This window comes from Salmo trutta, unplaced genomic scaffold (assembly GCF_901001165.1).
Source record: "Salmo trutta unplaced genomic scaffold, fSalTru1.1, whole genome shotgun sequence".
In the NCBI taxonomy this organism is placed as follows: domain Eukaryota; kingdom Metazoa; phylum Chordata; class Actinopteri; order Salmoniformes; family Salmonidae; genus Salmo; species Salmo trutta.
Genome location: NW_021822750.1, coordinates 101,514 through 127,114, shown reverse-complemented (window position 1 = coordinate 127,114; position 25,601 = coordinate 101,514). Strand labels below are relative to the sequence as shown.

General features: G+C 42.2%; 1 protein-coding gene across 1 annotated transcript; it reads right to left on the bottom strand.

Annotated features, from left to right (window-relative positions):
* Window positions 1-19,010: 19,010 nt before the first annotated feature.
* LOC115184162 (adhesive plaque matrix protein-like) lies at window positions 19,011-24,835 on the bottom strand. Its single transcript, XM_029745163.1, has 3 exons — window positions 23,645-24,835; window positions 20,973-21,394; window positions 19,011-20,001 (listed from the first exon to the last, which is right to left on the bottom strand). Exons 1-3 carry the CDS (start codon window positions 24,833-24,835, stop codon window positions 19,011-19,013), a joined length of 2,604 nt encoding a protein of 867 aa, XP_029601023.1.
* Between the last annotated feature and the right edge of the window lie 766 nt (window positions 24,836-25,601).

The window sequence follows — 25,601 nt, the reverse complement described above, 5'->3', positions numbered from 1 at the left end:
GTTAAATCATATGAATTTACCTATAGCAGAACTGGAGGTCTGGACAGAGGGATCTGTTTGCAGTGGTGAAGATGTAGTCCTCTCTGTACTCTATCTGCAGGTCGTTCTTAGGGACCGTCAGTGCAGATGAGGGGGGAGTGACAGATTTCAAAGAGCTGGGTCAGTGTCTCTATGGCTTTGGCCCCCACATCCCTGTGCCTGAGGGCATCTGCCACAAACAATATTCTAGAAGATGAGGGTGTTTTTGCTCCTGGGACCAACCACACACAAAACTGTGTCAAAATGAGTCAGAGAAAACAGAGGGGATAACTGGATTAACAAACAGGCTTATTAGACAGAATCTCTGACCCACCTGCTCAATCTTCCGGTCTTGTCGGCACATGTCATCAGGGTACAGGTCATCTTTGCCTCGCAGAAGGTGTTCTTGGACAGTCTTCTGTCATTGGCTGTTTGGGATTTGACAGCCACATTGTGTTGACACCTATAATGAGCCTGAACAAAATATATGGAGTTTATTCTTCTCATTTCTATAAAACAGCAAAACTATTTACAGGGATAGTGTAGGAGACTAAACAAACAAAACATTTCTGAGAGAGAGAGTCACCGTCTGTGGCCCCAACAGTGTTGCTGATTTGGCCTTACCTTAAAAAGCACACGCTGTCCTTTACTTGGTTTTGTGACAGCGACCCTTCAAGTGACTCCTGACTTTTGTGTCTTCTTTAGCCACTCGTTAAACTGACTTACTCCTTCGATGGCCATTCAAAAGGATACCTCAAAAGCACAGTGGTCCATTTGTGTGAGCCTCTCCTCATAGGAATAGACATGGTACCTTTACCCAGGAGGTTACCAACTCTATGAATTTAAAAAGAAATGTTGTCAGCAGTGATATTGATTGACATAACTACAGTGGTGGAAAATGTACTCAATTGTCATACTTGAGTAAAAGTAAAGATACCTTAATAGAAAAGTCACCCAGTAAAATACTACTTCAGTAAAAGTATACTTTAGTATCAAAAGTAAATGGAATTGCTAAAATGTACTTAAGTATCAAAAGTAAAAGTATAAACCATTTCAAATTCCTTATATTAAGCAAACCAGAAGGCACGATTTTATTGACAGATAGCCAGGGGCACACTCCTACACATAATTTACAAACAAAGCATTTGTGTTTAGTGAGTCCGCCAGATCAGAGGCAGTGGGGATGACCAGGAATGTTCTCTTGTTAAGTGTGAATTGGAGTACTTTTGGGTGTCAGGGAAAATGTATGGAGTAAAAACGACATTATTTTCTTTAGGAATGTAGTGAAGTAAAAGTAAAAGTTGTCAAAAATATAAATAGTAAAGTACAGATACTCCCAAAAACTACTTAAGAAGTACTTTAAAGTATTTTTACTTAAGTACTTTACACCACTGCATAACTACATAGGTCACAAAAAAAATGTATGAGCATACCAGCTAACAACTAGTTTTTTTTTATCATGAACGCACTGATGAGGCGTTTGTTAGCAACAGTAACTGGAACTTTTTGAAGGCATCCAATCACCGTTCTCATGCTGTTGACCAATGACTCAGACTTATGGTATTGGAATACGCCCCTAAGATAAACGGGGTGTGGTTTCGGCTGACCTCATTTACGTCAGACATTTACTTATGAAAAACTGCATTAGCACAGGTGAGCAAGCTTAAATTGCTATAATTTGAGTAGCAGTATATATTGGCTAGAATATTTAATTATGTGTAAAAAGCGATGAGAGTTTAAGTTTAAAAAGCTAGACCCAGGCTGATCAGAGGATATAATGAGCTCAATTAATAAAAACAAAAAATGACATGATGGTTATCTTACTCTTCAGACTAGGAGGCAGAATTTCTGGAAGAATATTAAAGCTTTAGACTAAACCCCCCCAAAAATGAAATATGTTGAAGACACTAAATGACTAGCACAAAATATTTGCGCGGCTACCCACACTCCTTTCTCTGGCCAAATGCTACACCACGCCCTTGCACATTAGTTTCTTCTCTGCACCCTTCACCGAACGTGAACACATTTGGGGCCGTCTGAGCCAGAATTAGAACACACCTGGGTGAAGCAGCGGTTTAAAAATTCGTCCTTGGTTTTGATCTTCTGACTGGTTAGAGACGATCCAATCGCTGATTACTTTCTTTTGTATAACGCCCTTCATGCCCTCATCACCACAAACTACTTCAATGATATCAGTCTCAGATAAAATATAAACGCAACATGCAACAATTTCAAAGTTTATATAAGGAAATCAGTCAATTGAAATACATTCATTAGGCCCTAATCTATGGTTTTCACATGACTGGGAATACAGATATGCATCTGTTGGTCACAGATACCTTAAAAAAAAAGTAGGGGCGTGGATCAGAAAACCAGACAGTATCATGTGTGACCATCATTTACCTCATGCAGCGCAATACATCTCCTTCACATAGAGTTGATCAGGCTGTTGATTGTGGAATGTTGTCCCGCTCCTTTTCAATGGCTGTGCGACGTTTTGGATATTGGCGAGAACTGGTGTACACGTCGATCCAGAGCATCCCAAACGTGCTCAATGCGTGACATGTCAGGTGAGTATGCAGGCCATGGAAGAACTGGGACACTTTCAGCTTCAGGGAATTGTGGACAGATCCTTGCTACATGGGGCCGTGCATTATCATGCTGAAACATGAGGGGATGGCGGTGGATGAATGGCACGATGATGGGCCTCAGGATCTCGTCACGGTATCTCTGTGCATTCAAATTGCCATCGATAAAATGCATTTGTGTTTGTTTTTATAGCTTATGCCTGCCCATACCATAACCCCATTGCCACAATGGGGCACTCTGTTCACAACGTTGACATCAGATAACCGCTCACCCACATGACGCCTGTCATCTGCCCGGCACAGTTCAAATCGGGATTAATCCGTGAAGAGCACACTTCTCCCGAGTGCCAGTGGCCATCGAAGGTGAGCATTTGTCCACTGAAGTCTCTGGTGGACATTCCTGCAGTCAGCATTACAATTGCTTGCTCCCTAAAAACTTGAGACATCTGTGGCATTGTGTTGTGTGACAAAATTTCACATTTTAGATTGACCTTTTATTGTCCCCAGCACAAGGTGCACCTGTGTAATTATCATGCTGTTTAATAACCTTTTTGATATGCCACACCTGTCAGGTGGATGGATTATCTTGGCAAAGGAGAAATGCTCACTAACAGGGATATAAACAAATTTGTGCACAACATTTGAGAGAAATAAGCTTTTTGTGTGTATGGAAAATTTCTGGGATCTTTTATTTCAGCTCATTAAACATGGGACCAACACTTTACATGTTGCATTTATAATTTTGTTCAGTGTAGTTTGAATAGTCAGGCTAACAAAATCTACCTTTGTAGAAGCAGTGGCTAATATATCCAGTCTTCGCTGTACAGTGTGCCATGGACATAATGTTGTTGTTGGGTGCTAGCAGGAACCAATGACCGTTAATGGTCAGCTCTGCTATTGACAGGCAGCGATGCCTGTTGACCTTGTATAACATCTCGACAATACAAAGGCTCTTCAGTGGAAGAGGAGTTTTCTCTGGCTTCAATCACACAGGTGCAGGACACAGCGTTGCCAGCAATGAAGTACTACGGGGAATCCATGGCAACGCTGTTGCTATGGAGACTTTGAGAGCTATAGTAAAAAAAAAACATCCAGTCGATATACCACAGGAGGTTGGTGGCGCCTTAATTGGGGAGGACGGGCTCGTGGTAATGGCTGGAGTGCAATAAGTGGAAGGATATCAAATCAAACCCATGTGTTTGTCATTCCATTCGCTCTGTTCCAGCCATTATAATGAGCCGTCCTCCACTCAGCAGCCTCCACTGCAACATACTGTACATACACTCTGAGTCGACCTGTGGAATTTCACTTGAATGAAAGACAGCATACAGAGCCTTTGTATTAGACAGAACGGTGCCCTTTATGTTCAGTGTATTGACGTGTCAGAGCTAGACATTCTTTGGGAGGTAGTTCAAGGTAAGAGGTGGGAGCTAGGACTTTAAAAGTTGTATTTATTATTTCAACAAAAAAGATGAATCTCACTCTGAAAATGATTCATAAACTATATACTTTTTCTTGTTTCCATGAAATATGTAACTATTTCCTCTTCTTGAGCAAAAAGTAAACAAGCAAGTGTGCTGATGCCTACAGTTTCAATTACAGCGCAGATTAGAACTATGTTATGTCTTATGTTGTTATCAATAACCAGGCAATTATTTTAAATTGGGAAAATAATTGCCCAGAAGGGGGCAATCTTTCTCTTTTTAGACTTGGTTGAGTTGAGCCATCCCACAGAAAATAACTGTCTGCTTAATTGATTCCACATTGACAGCGTACATTACTAGGCAACATTCCAATATGTTTTTTTAGAACAATTTTGATGAGACTTTGTGTAGTATTGTACCTCCTCCTGCCCAACCAGTTCAGTTTTCAAATCTAGAACTGTTTAGCAAATTCCTCTCCTAACATACATTAACCCTGAAAATATGCATTAGCCTATTCACACTGAGTATACCAAATGTTAGGAAGACTTTTGTAATGTTGTGTTGCACCTCTTTGGCCCTCAGAATTTGTCGGGGCATGGACTCTACAAGGTGTCGAAAGCATTCCACGAGGATGCTGGCCCATGTTGACTCCAATGCTTCTTACAGTTGTGTCAAGTTGGCTAGATGGCCTTTGGTTGGTGAACCATTTTTGATACACGGGAAACTGTTGGGTGTGAAAAACCCAGCAGCGTTGCAGTTCTTGACACACTCAAACTGGTGGACCTGGCACCTACACCATACCCTGTTCAAAGGCACTTAAATAGTTTGTTTTGCCCGTTCACCCTCTGAATGGCACACATACACAATCCATGCTCAATTGTCTCAAGGCTTAAGAATCCTTCTTTAACCAGTCTCCTCCCCTTTATCTACACTGATTGAAGTAGATTTAACAAGTTACATCAATAAGGGATCATAGATATCACCTTGTCAGTCTATATCATGGAAAGAGCAGGTGTTCCTAATGTTTTGTACACTCAGTGTATAATGTATATAATCCATGAGTACTCAAACACCGGTCCAGCGACTGTCAAGTCAACACCGTAACAAAAACGAGAGGTTGGAACCCCTTGATGAAGTCGCTAGGTGTTGGGTTAAGGTTGCTACATCACCCCCTTCCTTCGGGAGAGAGAAAATGTCCTTCACATGTACACACCTATTCCATGGCCTCATGGGTGCCATCCCACTTATGACACCAATGTATCAAATCCGGGGGGTAGACTTAAACCCTGGTCGAGCGACTGTCAAGCCAACACCTTAACCGTTACGCCCAGAGGTCTGAACCTCTTGACTTGGTTGCTAGGTGTTGGCTTAAGGTCTGTACAATATTAAGGACAAAAAAAGGAAAGGGGGGATACCTAGTCAGTTGCACAACTGAACGCATTATATTAGTTATAATAAATGTATAAATGAGATCATAGTTTCTCATGGTGTCTAATGCAGTTCCATGAGCACACTTGTTTAGTATGAATTCAGTCATGCATTCAGTCAGGCATTCAGTAATGTATTCAGTCATGTATTAAGTAATGTATAAAAACAGAGCCCCTAGTCATCATTTTGTAATTTTCATATTTGTAATGTTCCAGTATTACAAAAAATAAGTATACCTAGGAATGTTTTTGGGAATGAATATGTGTGTGGGATATATGAGCTCTAGTGTGAATCATAAATCTAATAATCTATTTCTGAATTGCTGTAGGCAAGCCAGGTTCGGAAAGGCAAAGCTCGGCCTGCACGTCCCGCCATTTCCCTCTTTCAGCCAGGTAAACCTGACGTCACATCACCACAGAACTTAGGTTGTCTTGTGGGTTTTCCCATCAGCTCCTAGAGGACGGCTGCCTAGCTAACAAGGAAGTCCCTCCTTCACTTACAACGCATTGGTTACAACCCAAAGGGTACGGGACACATTGTATTCTCATTGGTTTATTTGGTTGTCAATTTAGCAGCTCTAGTTGGTTTGCGTCAGGTGAAAGTCGTACGGTACTCAGCGGAGAAAAAGTTGTTTCGTTTAGAAATGAAACGTTTGTCAACATCTTCAATTATAAATGTTGAATAATACGATTTACAACTTCAACATCACCAGGTAAACAGCAGCAATGAAGAGTCTCAAGTACCGACTGAAAAAGCATGAAGTTACGCTCACAGTAAGTTGAATCAGAACTTTTTGTGAATTACACTTTCATTTTTAGTAAAGTTCAGTGTAGCCTGATATATCGGATTCAAATGATATCAACCAAGTTTCCCCGTTACAGTTTCGAGCTTCCCAAACAAAAGCCTACCAACCCAAGCTAATCGGGGTTTGGCCACATCAAGCCCGTTTGTCATAATCATGTTGTTAATCATTGTCTTATTGACAAATGCTTAAAACAAAAGTTGCCAATTGAAGCATGCTCGTTTATCCAACTGTTCGTGGGCAGGGGAGTGGGGATTTGAGAAAGGACGTTGGAACATGCGCCCAATAGCGCCAACTGTTCTCCATATGGAGGGCATCGTGTCGTGTGTAAATCTGTGCAACAAAGTTCGCCTTGTTTAGAAGCTCTATCAGTCGGCCCTTCAGAGACATTGAGCCTCAGCAAAATCGATCAATGTCCTCTAACCGCATGTATTGTTTTATTGCGTCATATTTTGTCGTTGGCTTGTAGACGCCTATTATAGACAGGCAAGTTGAGACAACTGCAAGATGCAGATGGCACCGACTGTACAGAGTGCGAGAACCTTTCACAGGCAACATTACAATATCTGTCAGGGGACTGTCGTGCCTTTACATGTTCTAGGGCTACACAATTCCACACGGATGTTATGTCATGTCTGCCTATGGGTGCACTCTAAAATACACTCTAAAATGTATGTATGTATGTATGTATGTGTTATTTTTATTTATATATATATATATATATACACACACAAACCAGTGCTATATAGTAGCCTAATGTTGACTCTATACCTATAATATTTAGTTGTTGTACAGGTTAAGCCAGTAGGCCCACTATTTATGTCTGGAAGTGACCTGTATGTTACATGAGTGAAGTATCCCTTAGGCTATAACTGCTATATCCTATATAGCCTGCAGGGTAGTAGTATTAGGATTGTACTCAGTTCAGCAAGAGTTGTGTGGATGTTTGGCAGCGACAGCCCCTTCTCCCCACAGTAGGCTAATTAACATGAGAAAGGCACAAAGCCAAGAGCTGTTTATTGTCCAAGTTTTTGGCCCAGTCCCGAGAAAAGGAATTCAGGAATTCCATTCAATTTAAATCACAGTGGACCAGTCTCACACGTATGCAGAGACGAGAAACGCACAGGTCATGGTGATGAGCTGCAGGCCAAGTTTAGCCTAGTAAAAAACTCAATAATCAACATAACTTGAGAAAAGCATTAATTTCCCCTGTGGGAGATGGAGGTGCACACTGATTTAAAAGGCAGCAGGTATCATGTCTAGAAAACAGGATTCCTGGTATTCTTATTTTGAAACCTCCAGACCTTTAACAGACACTATTGGATATAAAGAACCTTCAAATAGCGTAGACGGCCACCCATCGTTTCTAGAAAACACAATTAACATTTGACTGATCATTTTATGTTTGCCATGTTGCATACCGTTGTGCTTGCAGGGGCTAAAGTGACCTAGAATTGAGATGGGGGGGTAGTAGCATGTTGCAGGATGAACCTGTGCATATGCCTGGAATTACAAAATGTGCCCCAAGAAATTGTCTGTAAAGAGTATTTACACATTACAGATCACCGTTATCTGTCCAACTCCAAAGCCCGGGGCAGCAGGGTAGCCTAGTGGTTAGAGTGTTGGACTAGTAACCGCAAGGTTGCAAGTTCGAATCCCCGAGCTGACAAGGTAAAAATCTGTTGTTCTGCCCCTGAACAAGGCACTGTTCCTAGGCCTTCATTGTAAATAAGAATTTGTTCTTAACTGACTTGCCTAGTTAAATAAAGGTTAAATAAAATAAAAAATACTTCTAGACTCCTCATGTTTACATTTACATTTTAGTCATTTAGCAGAGGCTCTTAACCAGAGCGACTTACAGTAGTGAATGCATACATTTCATTTCATGCATTTTTTTTTTGTACTGGCCCCCCGTGGGAATCGAACCCACAACCCTGGTGTTGCACACACCATGCTGGCGTTGCAAACACCATGCTCTACCAACTGAGCCACAGGGAAGCTGACCTGTTGACCTGAGCTTCCTGATTGATTCATTTGATACCATAGTTAGCCATAATCAATCCTTTTAGACCTACACACGTTCATGGGGGCAGGAGGTCCATTTGGAATTGATTGATATTTATGACGTCATACAGAAAAGATACCAAAAGAAAATAGGTTTTGAACTCTATGCTTGTACGTATGCATTTATTTCACTGTAAGGTTGTATTCGGCGCACGTGACAAATAAACTTTGATTTGTCTGTGTGAAACATGAGGTGATACTGCCTGTAACCTACAAAATGGACTATCATGTCCCTACTGAACTGACAGCATTAGTCTTGTGAGCCAGCTTCTCTATGGGTGTAACAGGGAACTCTCCCCACACCCTCATCATATTGCACTGTTATTATGAGAAGTAGTTGTTGTAACTGACGACAGAACACAAAAAGAAGCACGGCCCACAGCCCAGCAGAGCCTACACACTAATACAGTTGTGTTGTAATGGCTGCTACTCCAAAACCCATGAGGATGATTGTGCTGAAACAGTGAAATGTTTCAAGTGGTCTAACAGCTGTGTGAGTGAGTCAGCATGAGGCCTTTTGGAACGGGAACAATAGCTGAATCTAATCCAGAACAATGTATTTTTCTACACATTCCTTTGTTTTTTCTGTCTTCCGAATAAGATCCTGGGGATTAGTTTCAGGTCTGTAGGGCAAAGGTAGCCAATAGCCATAAGCTCTTTTTTACACTCCATTTGACAGAAAGGATCTTGTAAGTAGAGAGATTGCTCCTGAGTGCTGGGCTATACTTTCTGTTGGGGCTGCCAGACTTATCCAACGCAACCTACAGAAAGCTCCTTACTGTCAACGATCTGCACCTTTTCTACTAGCTGTTTATTATCTATGCATAGTCACTTTACAAATGACCTCAACTAACCTGTACCCCCGCACATTATCTCAGTACCGGTACCCCATGTATGTAGCCTCTATTTCTTGAACTGCATTGTTGTTTAAGTGCTTGTAAGTAAGCATTTCACAGTACACCTTTTGTATTCAGAGCATTTTCAACACTTCTCCTGACACTGGACTGAAAACAGGCCCTAGTTCTGCATTGAGAATACTGTACCGCATCTGGCTGTATATTTAGATTATTATAATCTTATTTTTTCATCTTTATTTAACTGGGAAAGTCAGTTAAGAACATTCTTATTTACAATGATGGCCTACACCGACCAAACCCGAACGACGCTGGGCCAATTGTGTGCCGCCCTATGGGACTCCCAATCACGGCCGGTTGTGATACAGCCTGGATTCAAACCAGGGTGTCTGTAGTGATGCCTGAGATGCAGTGCCTTAGACCACTGTGCCACTCGGGAGCCATCCATTTCCACATTCCACACCTTGCCCTTTTGAGTTTGAGGTAGTAAGCTGAGGTCGGTCGCTGTTTCTCTTCAGGCTCAGAAAGCATTTGAAGTGACTTTATTTTACTTAACATTTTTGCCTCTGGTAAAGTTTGACACTTTTTCTTTTTAGAAAGTTTTGACAGTCCATCCCTTTGAGGCCTTTTAGCAACATTGTTTCTCTTGAATGAGAACAAGTTGTTTGCTCGTTTCGATTCACTCCTATTGATTTGTGCTTTGTGAATGTTTTGCTGCCTGATTCTTGTCCACTGCGTTTGGGTCTGTCAGATCTAATCAACGCATACAGATGTGGAGCCCTGGCATATTAGTTTGTTCACAGCTCTTCACAAATCACAGAGAATAACTGGGACAGGTCTGAGGTTCGGAAAGTTTGCCAGACAGCTGTTGGTGTTCTGTTCTTTCGGTTGAGTGAGGTGAAATGAAGGAGGGTGCGTTCAATACCACACCTTAGACATGCTGGCGTTTAATCATTAGGAGCAGGTCTAAAACTATCTTTGGCACTGACTCCACAAGTAACCTTCAATGTCAAATTGCCCGCAAAATCTTCCCCCTGCTGCGGTAAATTGGTAGGGGTATATGGGGGTAACAGTGTAACAGAAGGAAGAACAGTATTGGCTCTGGAACAGTGTGAGTTTACACTAGGACAACAGGCCTGCCTGCTCTGCTCAGAGAAGATGGGGGAGGAGCAGACGGGCCAAGAACAGAGAGGAGAAAAAAACACAAGAAAATCAAGATAACTCATCCAAAGGACTTTGACTTCTCAAACACAGCAGAAAGCTAACACAATATGATGCCCCTATCACCTTATTAAGTCAGCAACTTACTTAGATAATTAGCGAGTTATCTCCTTCTGTTGCACTTCTCCACTAGGATGAGAACTCAGAAACAGGCATTCTATCAACAGACAGCGCTCTGACTGATGTTGAGCTACTTTTCTCCAGTACTTTTTTCTGTGTAGCCAGCCTACTTCTCTCCAGTACTTTTTTCTGTGTAGCCATCCTACTTTTCTCCAGTACTTTTTTCCGTGTAGCCAGCCTACTTCTCTCCAGTACTTTTTTCCGTGTAGCCAGCCTACTTCTCTCCAGTACTTTTTTCCGTGTAGCCAGCCTACTTCTCTCCAGTACTTTTTTCCGTGTAGCCATCCTACTTTTCTCCAGTACTTTTTTCCGTGTAGCCAGCCTACGTTTCTCCCGTAAAATGCAAGATTAACTTTAAGCAAGACATTAGGAAATGTAGCTGTCTTAGGGCTGTCCCCGACATAAAATAAAATCTTGGTCGGCCGAAAGTCTTCTGGTCGAAATGTTTAAACGTGTATTTTTACAAATAGATATGTGTATACACACCCTATGTGTTATAATAAAATCAACTATTGCGCTTGTCTGATGTTTTAAGAGCTCTGTTTGATGAAATAAGGCACAAATGACTCGAGGGAGCCAGATATTTGCAGATTCTGCCGTTACTCTCCTGAGGTTGCCGGTAATAAGCTACACGAGGAGTTGGCCAGCTTTTTTTCATGTGGAATGTCAATTTAACTTACCATTTACCGATCTGCGTGCCAGTTATGGTTTCGTGGAACAGTTTCATTTAATTTATAATAACGTCTTCGTATCTCAAAATAATTGTCATGTGGTTAATAAATTCTATCGAAATTAAAATGATACTAACCTCAAAAGTAACTACTATTGCCAACTATATGAAACAAGCCTACATAAAAACATAGCAGCATGCAGGTAGAAAATATCTCACTCACTCACTCACTCACTCACTCACTCACTCACTCACTCACTCACTCTCTCTCTCACACACTCTCTCTCTTTCTCTCTCTCACACACACACACAAGCAAACTTTTCTTTACAAAACATTTTCATTCTATTACTTTGCTTTGAGCTGTTGAGGAGAGGAGGACTAGTGGGTTGGTTTTGTGGAGTCATGTTGATAGTCTGTTGAGGTAATGTTTACCCAGCTCGTTTGATTTACCATCAATGCCTATTATAAATGGAATGTTCCATATGAGTGGCAGCAGAAGTTGACATGGCGGCTATAGTGGAATGTTGAGGTTATTCATGTTCACACCTTTCCAGGAGCTACAACGTTACATGTACAGATCAGCTGTACAGATCCCAGATATAATAGATGAGGATGACTCGTCTGAAGGTAACCTCTTTTTCAGAAATACACCCTTGCATTAAAATGAACTCATGTGGATCAAGTGTTTATGAACTAAATGCCTATCTTGGACAGATGTTCCACACACACAGGACACAGTGAATGAGTCACTGTCACATCCATATATCAACATTTCCTTGTGATTCATCAGAAGCCTGTCCTCTGAATGACTCTCACAACCAGCACAATGACAACCCTAGTAGACCGACTGTCATCTCAACAGAGAAACAGCCCATAAAGAGTACAAACTATAGAGAGAGGGTTATTTTGAAGTGTGGAAGAGAGTCTAGACATCCTTTCCCAGAACAGCCCCATTCCTGCCGTATGGATTGATGGGTTCCTGTGCAAGCATGGAACTGGGCTGGCCTCACCCCAGTGGGAAATGGGATGTTTTTCTGAGAGCCCTGTGTGTGTATGTAGGTCCCAGAGTGCTGCTGGTGGGGGAGAAGGAAACAATGTGGATGGAAGTTTATCCTAGCATAAATAAAAGCCCCAGGATTACAGGGGAAAGAGAGAATGTGCATAGCAGCATGAAAAGCTCTCTGACCTCTGGTCTCCGCTGCAGTGTGGGAGGTTAGAACAGTGTGGTCAGTCAGTCAGACAACGCTGTCGCTGGATGCCACTAGTGCTCTGACAATACTATTGATTCATAGTGGTTTATCAATGCCCGGAAATTTAAAGTTAACATTTGCCCTTCTTGAAAGCTGCAATATGTACCTTTTTTGGGTGACCTGATCTAATTCACATAGAAATGTGAGTTATAGATCTGTCATTATCATTGAAAGCAAGTTTAAGAAGCGGTAGATCTGTTCCATGTGTGCTATTTCTATGCTTCCCGTTCTTAAGTTTAGTTTTTGTGTCTTTTACTTTCGGTTTTGTACACCAGCTTCAAACAGCTGAAAATACAATATTTTTGGTTATTGAAAATATATTTCACCGTGGTTTAGTTGGTACAATGATTCTCAACACTTGCTTGTTTTGTCACATAAACTGAAGTTAAGCAAAATATTAGAATTTTAACCAGGAAATGGCGTCGCGATTTCTGCTTATTTCACCTTTTTTAAATCGATTACTGTACATTCTCCTCTCTTGAAATGTCCCTTAGCCAGCCATAAGTGACTCTTAGACGAAGTAGCTAAGTTATTTCTAAGGTGTTCTCAGGCAAAGATCGATCAAGCATTAAAGTCCAAATAGCTGAGGCTTAAGCAGAAGGAAAGTATTATATTGTACCATGTGGATTAGTAGCATAGTACTGAACTGATGCTAGAGAAACCCTTGTTCCAGTCGACTGGTAGATTGTTTGGTTGATAGGCTGTTGGTTGACCAATATATTTTTTAGTTGAGCAGTTACAAATATATATATTTTTTTAAATGGCACACAAGACACCTGTCTGATTTGCGCCTGTCTCAGTGGACTAATCCATGGAGGGGTTCCCACAGTCCAAGAAGAAGGGGAGTGTGGTCAAGATGCACAAGGCACGTCTCTCCAGAATGCGCGCTCTCCCTCCATTTTGTGCTCCTTCATTGTTTCATAATGTCGTTTGAATTGTTTGCCCTTTGATTGTTAGTGTCTATCAATTCCCCATTACATAAATTACCAGTAGTAACCTACATATACCGTTAAATCCCATCATTTCTAATCTACAATGTTTGTTTGGTTACGGTCATTTCTGTTAATGCATTCAATATATTATTATTCCAGTCGTTTACCGTTCTCGTTGGAGTGGACACATTGTTTGCAGAGTTCACAACCCATGCTACAATTGTGAGAATTATGTTTCATTTACAAGTTTTGTTATTCATTGTCTTTTTTTTAATCAATCTTGAGTAAGGACACGCACCTGATTACATAAAGAAGTAGGCCTAGGTTACCTGGCCTGTGCACAAATGTAGGCCTATAAATATGCCCATTTGGGGATCTGATAGTATTTTAGAGTTAACGCACCACGACTAATGATCTGTGGAGCTTCTCAAAGTAAAGTTTTCGTCACTTCAAACAGCAAGCAAACAAAATCGTTTTTTAAATCCATTGACAATGACAATACTTCCTCAATGTATTTGAAAAATATTTCTAGCTCTCTCCCTTTCCATAATCCAGGGTTTCACAAACTTGGTCCTCGGGATCACAAGGGGTGCACGTTTTGGTTTTTACCCTAGCACTACTCGGCTGATTCAACTAATCATCAAGCTTTCATCATTTGAGTCAGCTGTGTACTGTTAGGACAAAAAACTAAACGTGCACCCCTTGGGTTCCCGAGGACCGAATGTGGGAAACACTGCTATAACCACTCAGCATTAAAGGGAAAAATGTAATGCTCTAACCCAGCGGGAGCATCATAAAATACCTGATTGCTTCTTACAGGATGGTCTGGAACGGTTTTTCTCCTTCTGGTTAGGCTATCTAAAGGTTACATTTGCCAAGTTAAATAAAGGTGAAATAAAAATAAATATATTTTTGATTCTCGATCTCTGGCTCCCTCTTGAGTCATTTGTCTTAATTATTTAATCAAACAGCATGCTTAAAGCATCAGACAAGCTCAGTACATATAGTTGGTTTATTGAAACACAGGGTGTGTCTATATATGGAAAAATACACATTTTAAAGACAAATCTCGTCAGCCAAGATTTATTTTTCGGCGACAGCCCTAATTGAAAGTATTGATGCGGTTTGTGGGTTTCCATTGGAGGATTTGTGCTGTATGATGCTCCATCAGGATTGACACACTTTCAAAGTTTACTATACAGTTGAACAGTCGCCCACCTTCTCCCTGAAAACCCTGCTATGACATGTTTATGATCTGTGAAAAGTGAATACTGGAACAGGTCTAATCTTGTTGCTGTGAACATAGCACTAAGTTATTCTATGAATTTCAACGGTAGTTGGCAATGGACTAGCTTAGACTAGTACACTGTATGTGTGTGAATCTGTATGAACCAAAGCCCTCAATGAACCGTTTGTGCCTGTAATGAGGCATGTTATGCTAAATTAATTTGTCAGTAATTGGATCACCATCCAACAATCAGGAGACCTAATGTTTTGACATAAACCAAAGCAGCACATTTGCGTTAAACCCGCCCACAGTCTCTCAGAAGATGCTGATTGGACTGGATACTTATTTGCCGCTCCAAGTGCCTCTCCATTGGAGTAGATCCTGACTGAATCAGTGAAGATTCTTTATTAGTAATAATGAATTCATTTCTAATCAGGGGGCTCTTGCATTTGAATAATACATCTTACAAATGCATGCAGTGGCAGGGCACTTAGTTATGAAATTAGCCGTGGCATATTAAAGAGATGAGCAAGAGAGCAATCAGACTAATTTCAAGCCTTGAACTACTCTCTCCACTATGTGGGAAAGTCAGCCCTCCACACCTCTCTGATTCAGAGGGGTTGGGTTAATTGCGGAAGACACATTTCATTTAAATGCATTCAGTTGTACAATTGACTATGTATCCCCCTGGACTGAAACATGGTGTTTTGACAGCCTGTATCTTTTAAAATGATTAACCCTCTTCGGAGAGGACACATCTATTTTTTACATTTTATATTATTATTTTTACAGACTGAGTCCAAGGTCTCTTTTACAGCTGGGCCCTGCGTATACATGTTTACACATACAGTTTAGGTACAATGATTAAGAAACTACACAAGACAAACAAAATGTTCACAGATGACACAAAAAAATACAGCAGCAGATTATTACATTTACACATAGGTTATTCCCCTAACAGCACAAGAACTTGTATTACCCGAAACAGTTATAAACCAATCACATAACAATAAAACATTACCAAACAAACTCTTTAATCCCACCCCTCAGCCACTCTCAGCCCATCCCACCTATCACCATAGACCATCCTCGTTTGGTTTCCATGTACCATATATTTTTCAATTTGTACTGTGATGTTTTACAACATTTGAACCTTTCTAATTGTATAGTATATACAGATTGTGAGCTAAAGATGAAAACCTTTCCTACGAGTATTATTATATTAATAGTTGACTTCCAGTCACCCAACACTGCTATTTGTAAGGTTCATTTTAAATGCATGATGTGATACATTTTTGAACCATTCCTGAACATGTGACCAGAAACAAGCTACATAGGGACAATACCAGAATAAATGATTTAGTGATTCTGTCTCTTCACAGCAAAATTTACAGAGCTGAGATTGGTGTGTGTGTGTGTGTGTGTTGGTGGCAAGAATTTTGTATAATAATGTAAATTGGAAAAACTCAGTTTTGAATCAAGTGGGGTTTTTTTTGTACCAGTTCATAAACCATGTGCCATGGAATCGGTACGTCACAAATCTCTTCCCATTTATTTTGCAACATGTATGGCACAGCTGTCAACATTTTTGTCCTTAGATGAAACTGGTATATTGTTCTATTTATGCCAGTTCCTTTCAGCCAATTAGTATCTTTAATATATGGCAGACAAACAAGTTCCCTACCTCCTCCCTTTTCTACTTGCCTCCTCCATTTTTGTGGTAGTGCTGTAGTCAGTAATCAGCAGACATTCCCATATATTTTCAATAACTGCGTATGTGACATAACTCCACCGTTTCTATTCATAATGTCTTTAAAACCTCTCTGGGCAAGCGTCCCACCTACTCAACAGCCAGTTGAATCCCGTGGCGCGTTATTCAAATACCTTAGAAATGCTATTACTTCAATTTCTCAAACATATGACTATTTTACACCATTTTAAAGACAAGACTCTCGTTAATCTAACCACACTGTCCGATTTCAAAAAGGCTTTACAACGAAAGCAAAACATTAGATTATGTCAGCAGAGTACCCAGCCATAAATAATCAGACACCCAATAATCAGACACCCAGCTAGCATATAATGTCACATAAACCCAAACCACAGCTAAATGCAGCACTAACCTTTGATGATCTTCATCAGATGACAATCTTAGGACATTGTGTTACACAATACATGCATGTCTGTTCAATCAAGTTCATATTTATATCAAAAACCAGCTTTTTACATTAGCAGGTGACTAGCATGTGACTAGCATTCCCACCAAACACTTCCGGTGAATTTACTAAATTACTCACGATAAACGTTCACAAAAAACATAACAATTATTTTAAGAATTATAGATACAGAACTCCTCTATGCACTCGATATGTCCGATTTTAAAATAGCTTTTCGGTGAAAGCACATTTTGCAATATTCTAAGTAGATAGCCCGGCATCACAGGGCTAGCTATTTAGACACCCAGCAAGTTTAGCACTCACCAAAGTCAGATTTACTATAAGAAAAATGTTATTACCTTTGCTGTCTTCGTCAGAATGCACTCCCAGGACTTCTACTTCAATAACAAATGTTGGTTTGGTCCCAAATAATCCATTGTTATATCCAAATAGCGGCGTTTTGTTCGTGCGTTCAAGACACTATCCAAAAGGGTAAATAAGGGTTACGAGCACGACGCATTTCGTGACAAAAAAATTCTAAATATTCCATTACCGTACTTCGAAGCATGTCAACCGCTGTTTAAAATCAATTTTTATGCCATTTTTCTCGTAAAAAAGCGATAATATTCCGACCGGGAAATCGTTTTTTTATTACAAAGAGAGTGAAAGTAAAAGCATGCTAACCCCTCCTGCACGAGCCTCAGTCTGATGGCCCTCTGATAGAGCACTTGCCAAACGCGCTAGTGTGTTTCAGCCTGGGCCTAGAATTACGTCATTCAGCTTTTTCCCGGGTTCTGAGAGCCTATGGGAGCCGTAGGAAGTGTCACGTCATGCCAGAGATCCCCTGTTTTTGTTAGAGATGATCAAGGAGGGCAAGAAATGGTCAGACAGGCCACTTCCTGTAAGGAATCTTCTCAGGTTTTGGCCTGCCAAATGAGTTCTGTTATACTCACAGACACCATTCAAACAGTTTTAGAAACTTTAGGGTGTTTTCTATCCAAAGCCAATAATTATATGCATTATATGCAGGAGTAGTAACCAGATTAAATCGGGTACGTTTTTTATCCGGCCGTGCAAATACTGCCCCCTAGCCCCAACAGGTTAATTAATATAATACCATAACATATTATTTTTTCTCCATTGAGAATGTTATTTATTAATCAGTATATTTGACTTTAACCATACTATTTGTTGGAGGATAAAACTGAAATTGTAACCAGCTTTGTATGGCTTGTTTAAGAAAGGGCGATACTTTTAACAACATTTATTTTTCAATTAGTTGGAAATTAGAAGTTGTAATCTGTATAAAGGTCATTTTTGAACAAAGGATGAGCCTTTCTTAATAATCTACTGGAGAATCATTTTGGGTTTAATTATAACTTATGTACGAGTGAAGCTTTTAGTGAGATGTTACCTGGGATAGGATAAAGTAATCCTTCTAACCCCCCCCCCCCTTTAAAGGATTTAGATGCACTATTGTAAAGTGTTTGTTCTACTGGATATTATAGGTGAATGCACCAATTTGTAAGTCGCTCTGGATAAGAGCGTCTGCTAAATGACTTAAATGTAAATGTAATGTTTAAAGCTTTAATATTTCATAATTTTAGCCCCCCAAACTCATTCATTATTTAAATATGCACATTTAATTTTGTCTGGCTTAGCATTCCAAATAAAATGAAATATTTTTTGCTCATATGATTAAAAAAACAAGTTGTCTGGAGTAGGCAGCTCCATTAGTAAGTAAACTGTGATAGGACCAAAGAGTTAATCAATGTGATTTATTTTTAATTTTTCCATAAATAGACAAGTATTTACCTCCATGGATGCAGAATCTTATCTATTTTTGCAAATGTACTGTTGAAATTGATTGTGGTAAGTTAATTTATATTTTGAGGTATTAATACCAAGTACTTCACCATCCGCCCATTTATCGAATCCCTGAGCTGACAGGGTAAAAATCTGTCGTTCTGCCCCTGAGCAAGGCAGTTAACCCACTGTTCCCCAGGCGCCGAAGACGTGGATGTCGATTATGGCAGCCCCCCACACCTCTCTGACTCAGAGGGGTTGGGTTAAATGCGTTAGACACATTTCAGTTGAAGGCATTCAGTTGTACAACTGACCAGGTATCCCCCTTTCCCTTCGTGTTCACACTACGTTGTAGTCACCAATGTCTTTTAATGATCCAATATGTAATATGGTACTGTTGTCATAATTACGATTTAGTCCAGAGAGGCTAGAAAATGTATCAAGATCTTCAATGAGACTGCCAGGATGGTGGGATTGGGGTGATGGAGAGGTATGGGGGTGGGAGGGGTAGGGGCAGGATGGAGGGTTTGGGTGGTGCAGGGGTAGGATGGTGAGTTTGGGATGGTGCAGGGGTAGGATGGTGAGTTTGGGATGGTGCAGGGGTAGGATGGTGAGTTTGGGGTGGTGCAGGGGTAGGGTAGGATGGTGAGTTTGGGGTGGTGCAGGGGTAGGATGGTGAGTTTGGGGTGGTGCAGGGGTAGGATGGTGAGTTTGGGGTGGTGCAGGGGTAGGATGGTGAGTTTGGGGTGGTGCAGGGGTAGGATGGTGAGTTTGGGATGGTGCAGGGGTAGGATGGTGAGTTTGGGGTGGTGCAGGGGTAGGATGGTGAGTTTGGGATGGTGCAGGGGTAGGATGGTGAGTTTGGGGTGGTGCAGGGGTAGGATGGTGAGTTTGGGGTGGTGCAGGGGTAGGATGGTGAGTTTGGGGTGGTGCAGGGGTAGGATGGTGAGTTGGGGTGGTGCAGGGGTAGGATGTGAGTTTGGGGAGAGGTAGGGGTGGGATTGGGCTGGTGGAGGGGTAGGATGGTGAGTTTGGGGTGGTGCAGGGGTAGGATGGTGAGTTTGGGGTGGTGCAGGGGTAGGATGGTGAGTTTGGGGTGGTGCAGGGGTAGGATGGTGAGTTTGGGTGGTGCAGGGGTAGGATGGTGAGTTTGGGGTGGTGCAGGGGTAGGATGGTGAGTTTGGGGTGGTGCAGGGGTAGGATGGTGAGTTTGGGGAGAGGTAGGGGTGGGATTGGGCTGGTGGAGGGGTAGGATGGTGAGTTTGGGGTGGTGCAGGGGTAGGATGGTGAGTTTGGGGTGGTGCAGGGGTAGTGTGGTGAGTTTGGGGTGGTGCAGGGGTAGGATGGTGGGTTTGGGGTGGTGCAGGGGTAGGATGGTGGGTTTGGGCTGGTGAGAGGGGAGCAGGTCTCGGTAGTGCTTTGTTTGGAAGGAGAAACCTCTGATTTGAAGGTTGTTTGGGAACAACAGGGAGAGTCATGAGTACGGCAATACAAGTGAGAAGATACCCTGTAACAGCTGGACTTAATGCTGTGTACCTACCTCTTAATGAACCAAAACAGTCTGTCCTCATTCAAAGAAACTCTTACCCTGAAGGTATGATCAAATAGATTGCAGGTTGAGGAAATTAGATTTTACAAGCTTTTGGTCAACTTCACTATTGAGGTGATGAGCCGCTAAAGGAAACCTGCTGTTCTCCTGAACATGTTTATATGTGCAGTGGAATGTTTTGTCTAGTGGGCCAGCATGGACTCACTATAACAGCAGACATCATGCTGTAGAATTTCTCTGAAGAGATTTATCTGTCCCCAATGACCTGTTCACCTTTTTGATTGGCCCACATGGTGTAACCTCACAAGCACAGCAGTGCCTGGCTCACTCCACTTCCCCTCTCATTCTCCTCCTCCTTCCCTCTGCCCAGATTCTCTGTCTCCACTCCCTCTGGAATCAATGAAAAGAGGCCTGGAGTGCTGCGGAAGACTTCTCTGTCTGGCTGCTCAGGGCCTGAAAGCACTGTCACCAAGGGGTTATTATGTGTGTGCGTGTGAAAAGGAGAGACTTTAATACACCCCCACTTATGGCTGTGTGTGTGTGAGAGAGGCTGAATACACTCCCACTCAGAGGCTCGTCCAAAGAGAGAGGAGAGCCTCTGTTCACATCAGAGGCCACCTTGGCACGGCGCCCTGTGGCGCCCTCCGTTTTGGAATTGCCCTGGCTTCTCCCCTTTTTGTCTTGCTTCATGAAATGACAAGGAAACTACTGTATTAATCCAGAAACTTTCTCCTTCACTGTGACAGTGTGGAACCAGTCCTACTCAAGACTGCAGAGTGCCTCGCAGCAGATGTTCTCATGTTTTAGAAATGCTTTTAGGAGTGAATCAATACTTTGTTGCCCAAAAAGAGTGAGAGATACTTTGTCCCCTTCCTCCACCAGGGGAAGGGCTCTTTGTCCTCCACCAGGGGAAGGGCTCTTTGTCCTCCACCAGGGGAAGGGCTCTTTGTCCTCCACCAGGGGAAGGGCTCTTTGTCCTCCACCAGGGGAAGGGCTCTTTGTCCTCCACCAGGGGAAGGGCTCTTTGTCCTCCACCAGGGGAAGGGCTCTTTGTCCTCCACCAGGGGAAGGGCTCTTTGTCCTCCACCAGGGGCAGGGCTCTTTGTCCTCCACCAGGGGCAGGGCTCTTTGTCCTCCACCAGGGGAAGGGCTCTTTGTCCTCCACCAGGGGAAGGGCTCTTTGTCCTCCACCAGGGGAAGGGCTCTTTGTCCTCCACCAGGGGAAGGGCTCTTTGTCCTCCACCAGGGGAAGGGCTCTTTGTCCTCCACCAGGGGAAGGCCAACTACAATAAATGGGGCTATGGAAGGGAAAGAAACTTGTTTTTGAAAAGTTAAACAAAAGCTCTGAGCTTTGTGTGAACTTTGCGGTTCAAAGGCTGAATATTTTATTATGTACCGTTATTGGTGTTTTTAATAGTGAAGAGAATAAGAGATTTCTTCTGAGTCAGATCACAGAGCCGATAACATGAGGAAAACATTGGAGAATTACGATCTGACTTTTTTCTGAGACTTGACCCCATTTGACCACAGAGAATATATTTTTTTGGTTACAAAGCTTTCTGACTGTTTGGTTTGAACGGAAGGCCAAGTAGCCGATTCTCAACAAATGTAACTAACTTGTCAGATGTAGAATAGATTGAGGGCTATTCAGAAATTAGACCAATGTGGTTGTCAAACTGAAGTATCAGAACACTTATTTGCAAAACTCTGAGTTAGTTTACAAGATCCTCTTCAAATGGCTTTTTTGACTTTTTTCACATCCATCTTAAAACACTTGATGTGGCAATAGGTTGTGCTTTAGTTTCCCTTAGGTCAGAGGTCACCAACCTTTTCTGAGTCAAGATTGCTTTCTAATTCAAAATGTAGGCCGAGATCTACCCTCAGATTTGTATTTTAATTACTTAAAAAAACGTAAGCCTATGCAACATTAACTAATTAAAACGTTCTGTGGCAATGAGATTTATGCAGTAGGCTATAGGCCCAATACATTATCACTGCATATTGAATTGTCCTGCCAATGTTGTTCTTCTCAGACCATTTTGACATTGTTTTAAAATGTTAGGTATATGATCACACTGGTAATAGATCATTTGTTGTATTACTTGTGAGTCCCAGCTGATTGAGCGTAATCATGAACTTTTTTTTACTAGACAGATGGCTTTCATCTGATGGTCAGTCTGAGGGGAGGGAGAGAGCAGCGGTGAGGCTGCCTCTCAGCCATACTCCCCATCCCTCCACTCTCCCTCCCTCTGCTGAGAAAAGGGGACAACATCTTCCAGCTGATGGTGAAACTCAAGTCACACTGCATTATTTCTGCTTCATGCACCAATTCATGTTGTTACTCTTATGGCCAGAGAGAGTGCATTTTCTGGCTGATAATAAAGTGTTGAACAAGGTGTTGGCACAGTGCAGAATAACAACTTAAACATGAACTTACTCATAAAAATAGCATCTCTTTCCTGTATTTGTTGAGTGTCTCTAAGTCATGATTTTGAAATCTTACAGTATCATCTTTCCTGTAGGTTCCAGGCTTCTTTTTACAGGCTATGGTTCCAGGAAACTGTGCAGACATGGTGATCTGAGCTATCTGATTGGCCAACGGTAGGCCTATAAGTGCACTTGATTTGCTCTCTATGTCGGCCTGTTAGGCAGAGTAAAAAAAATTATAATATATATATATATATATATATTTTAAATGTAACCTTTATTTAACTAGGCAAGTCAGTTAAGAACAAATTCTTATTTTCAATGACGGTCTAGGAACAGTGGGTTAACTGCCTTGTTCAGAGGCAGAACGACAGATTTTTACCTTGTCAGTTTGGGGATTCGATCCATCAACCTTAATGTCCCAACACTCTAACCACTAGGCTACCTGCTGATTACTGGCCTAATGCTCTAACCACTAGGCTACCTGCTGGTTACTGGCCCAATGCTCTAACCACTAGGCTACCTGCTGGTTACTGGCCTAACGCTCTAACCACTAGGCTACCTGCTGGTTACTGGCCTAACGCTCTAACCACTAGGCTACCTGCTGGTTACTGGCCCAATGCTCTAACCACTAGGCTACCTGCTGGTTACTGGCCCAACGCTCTAACCACTAGGCTACCTGCTGGTTACTGGCCCAACGCTCTAACCACTAGGCTACCTGCTGGTTACTGGCCCAATGCTCTAACCACTAGGCTACCTGCTGGTTACTGGCCCAACGCTCTAACCACTAGGCTACCTGCTGGTTACTGGCCCAATGCTCTAACCACTAGGCTACCTGCTGGTTACTGGCCCAACGCTCTAACCACTAGGCTACCTGCCTTCAGACACATGAAGTGGTTCAAAATGGGAACACTTTGCATTCTGCTAGGACTAGGGCTGATGAATCAAGTGCACCTACCGCCAACAGTGTGAAACAAATACAAAAAAAATGGAATGCAAAGCTTTATTGTAGGTTTATTTATGTTTGGTGATTGACTAGGAATGCCTTGAAGATCACGATCGACCAGTTGGTGACCACTACCATAGATTGTTTCTTTGGAAATTACCACATGATAGTAAGGGGAACCAGTAGGGGGCAGGTAGATCACATGATAACAAGGGGAACCAGTAGGGGGCAGGTAGATGACATTATAGCAAGGGGAACCAGTAGGGGGCAGGTAGATCACATGATAGTAAGGGGAACCAGTAGGGGGCAGGTAGATCACATGATAACAAGGGGAACCAGTAGGAGGCAGGTAGATCACATGATAGCAAGGGGAACCAGTAGGAGGCAGGTAGATCACATGATAGCAAGGGGAACCAGTAGGAGGCAGGTAGAACACATGATAGCAAGGGGAACCAGTAGGAGGCAGGTAGATCACATGATGGCAAGGGGAACCAGTAGGAGGCAGGTAGATCACATGATGGCAAGGGGAACCAGTAGGAGGCAGGTAGATCACATGATAGTAAGGGGAACCAGTAGGAGGCAGGTAGAACACATGATAGCAAGGGGAACCAGTAGGAGGCAGGTAGATCACATGATAGCAAGGGGAACCAGTAGGAGGCAGGTAGATCACATGATAGCAAGGGGAACCAGTAGGAGGCATGTAGATCACATGATAGTAAGGGGAACCAGTAGGAGGCAGGTAGATCACATGATAGCAAGAGGAACCAGTAGGGGGCAGGTAGATCACATGATAGCAAGGGGAACCAGTAGGAGGCAGGTAGATCACATGATAGCAAGGGGACCCAGTAGGGGGCAGGTAGATCACATGATAGCAAGGGGACCCAGTAGGGGGCAGGTCGATCACATGATAGCAAGGGGAACCAGTAGGAGGCAGGTAGATTACATGATAGCAAGGGGACCCAGTAGGGGGCAGGTAGATCACATGATAGCAAGGGGAACCAGTAGGGGGCAAGTAGATCACATGATAGCAAGGGGACCCAGTAGGAGGCAGGTAGATCACATGATAGCAAGGGGACCCAGTAGGGGGCAGGTAGATCACATGATAGCAAGGGGAACCAGTAGGAGGCAGGTAGATCACATGATAGCAAGGGGAACCAGTAGGAGGCAGGTAGATCACATGATAGCAAGGGGAACCAGTAGGGGGCAGGTAGATCACATGATAGCAAGGGGAACCAGTAGGAGGCAGGTAGATCACATGATAGCAAGGGGAACCAGTAGGAGGCAGGTAGAACACATGATAGCAAGGGGAACCAGTAGGGGGCAGGTAGACCAGATTAAAAGGTAATTTCATTTTGTGTGGAGAGCTCTTGGTACTGTGGCACCTGCCTCTGATGCTGTCACTTGGCAGTGGTCCTGGTACCTCATACCAACATTTCCATTCAAATGTATGTATTACAAATACATTTTAATATTGTTTATATTTCACATAAAATATATTTTATGGATGCATTTTATGTATATATATATTTTTGGTATGGAACTGTCCAGTCCTGTTGGTGCATTAGGCTGACAGTAAAAGCCTAAGTTAGGTCCAGTTGGAGGTTACATGTTTTGTATTCTGATAACTAAGGAATGGTATGATTTATCTAGTGATGGACACCATGACAATTAGATCATGGAATGATTTCATGCTTTACAGAGGTTGCCACTTGTCATAAATCATATTTGTATTTTGTTACTGGAGCTCAACTGTTGCTAGGCTACATGCATTTGGGCTCATGAACGCAGCACTTTAAATCTTGTTACTTTTTGATTGTTGTATTGCCTGGTAAAGAGGGACAGATGAATGGGCAGGAGAAGACCCAAAGCGGCGTGTGGCATTTCTCAGAAACTGTATTAAACAAATTGCCGGGGGATTTATTTTAGGGTAGTAAGAAACCATTTGGAGAGTTGCCATTCGCATGTGAAAGATTTCACAAGAAAAAAATTATATTTAATTCGGAAAGTGATATTCGGAGTGTGTTTCATGGCGTCTGTGAAGCAATGTGTTGGGACTCGGCTCAATAAAGAGGAAATGAAATGCTTCCTTGTTGATTATATATCAAGACTTCCACCCG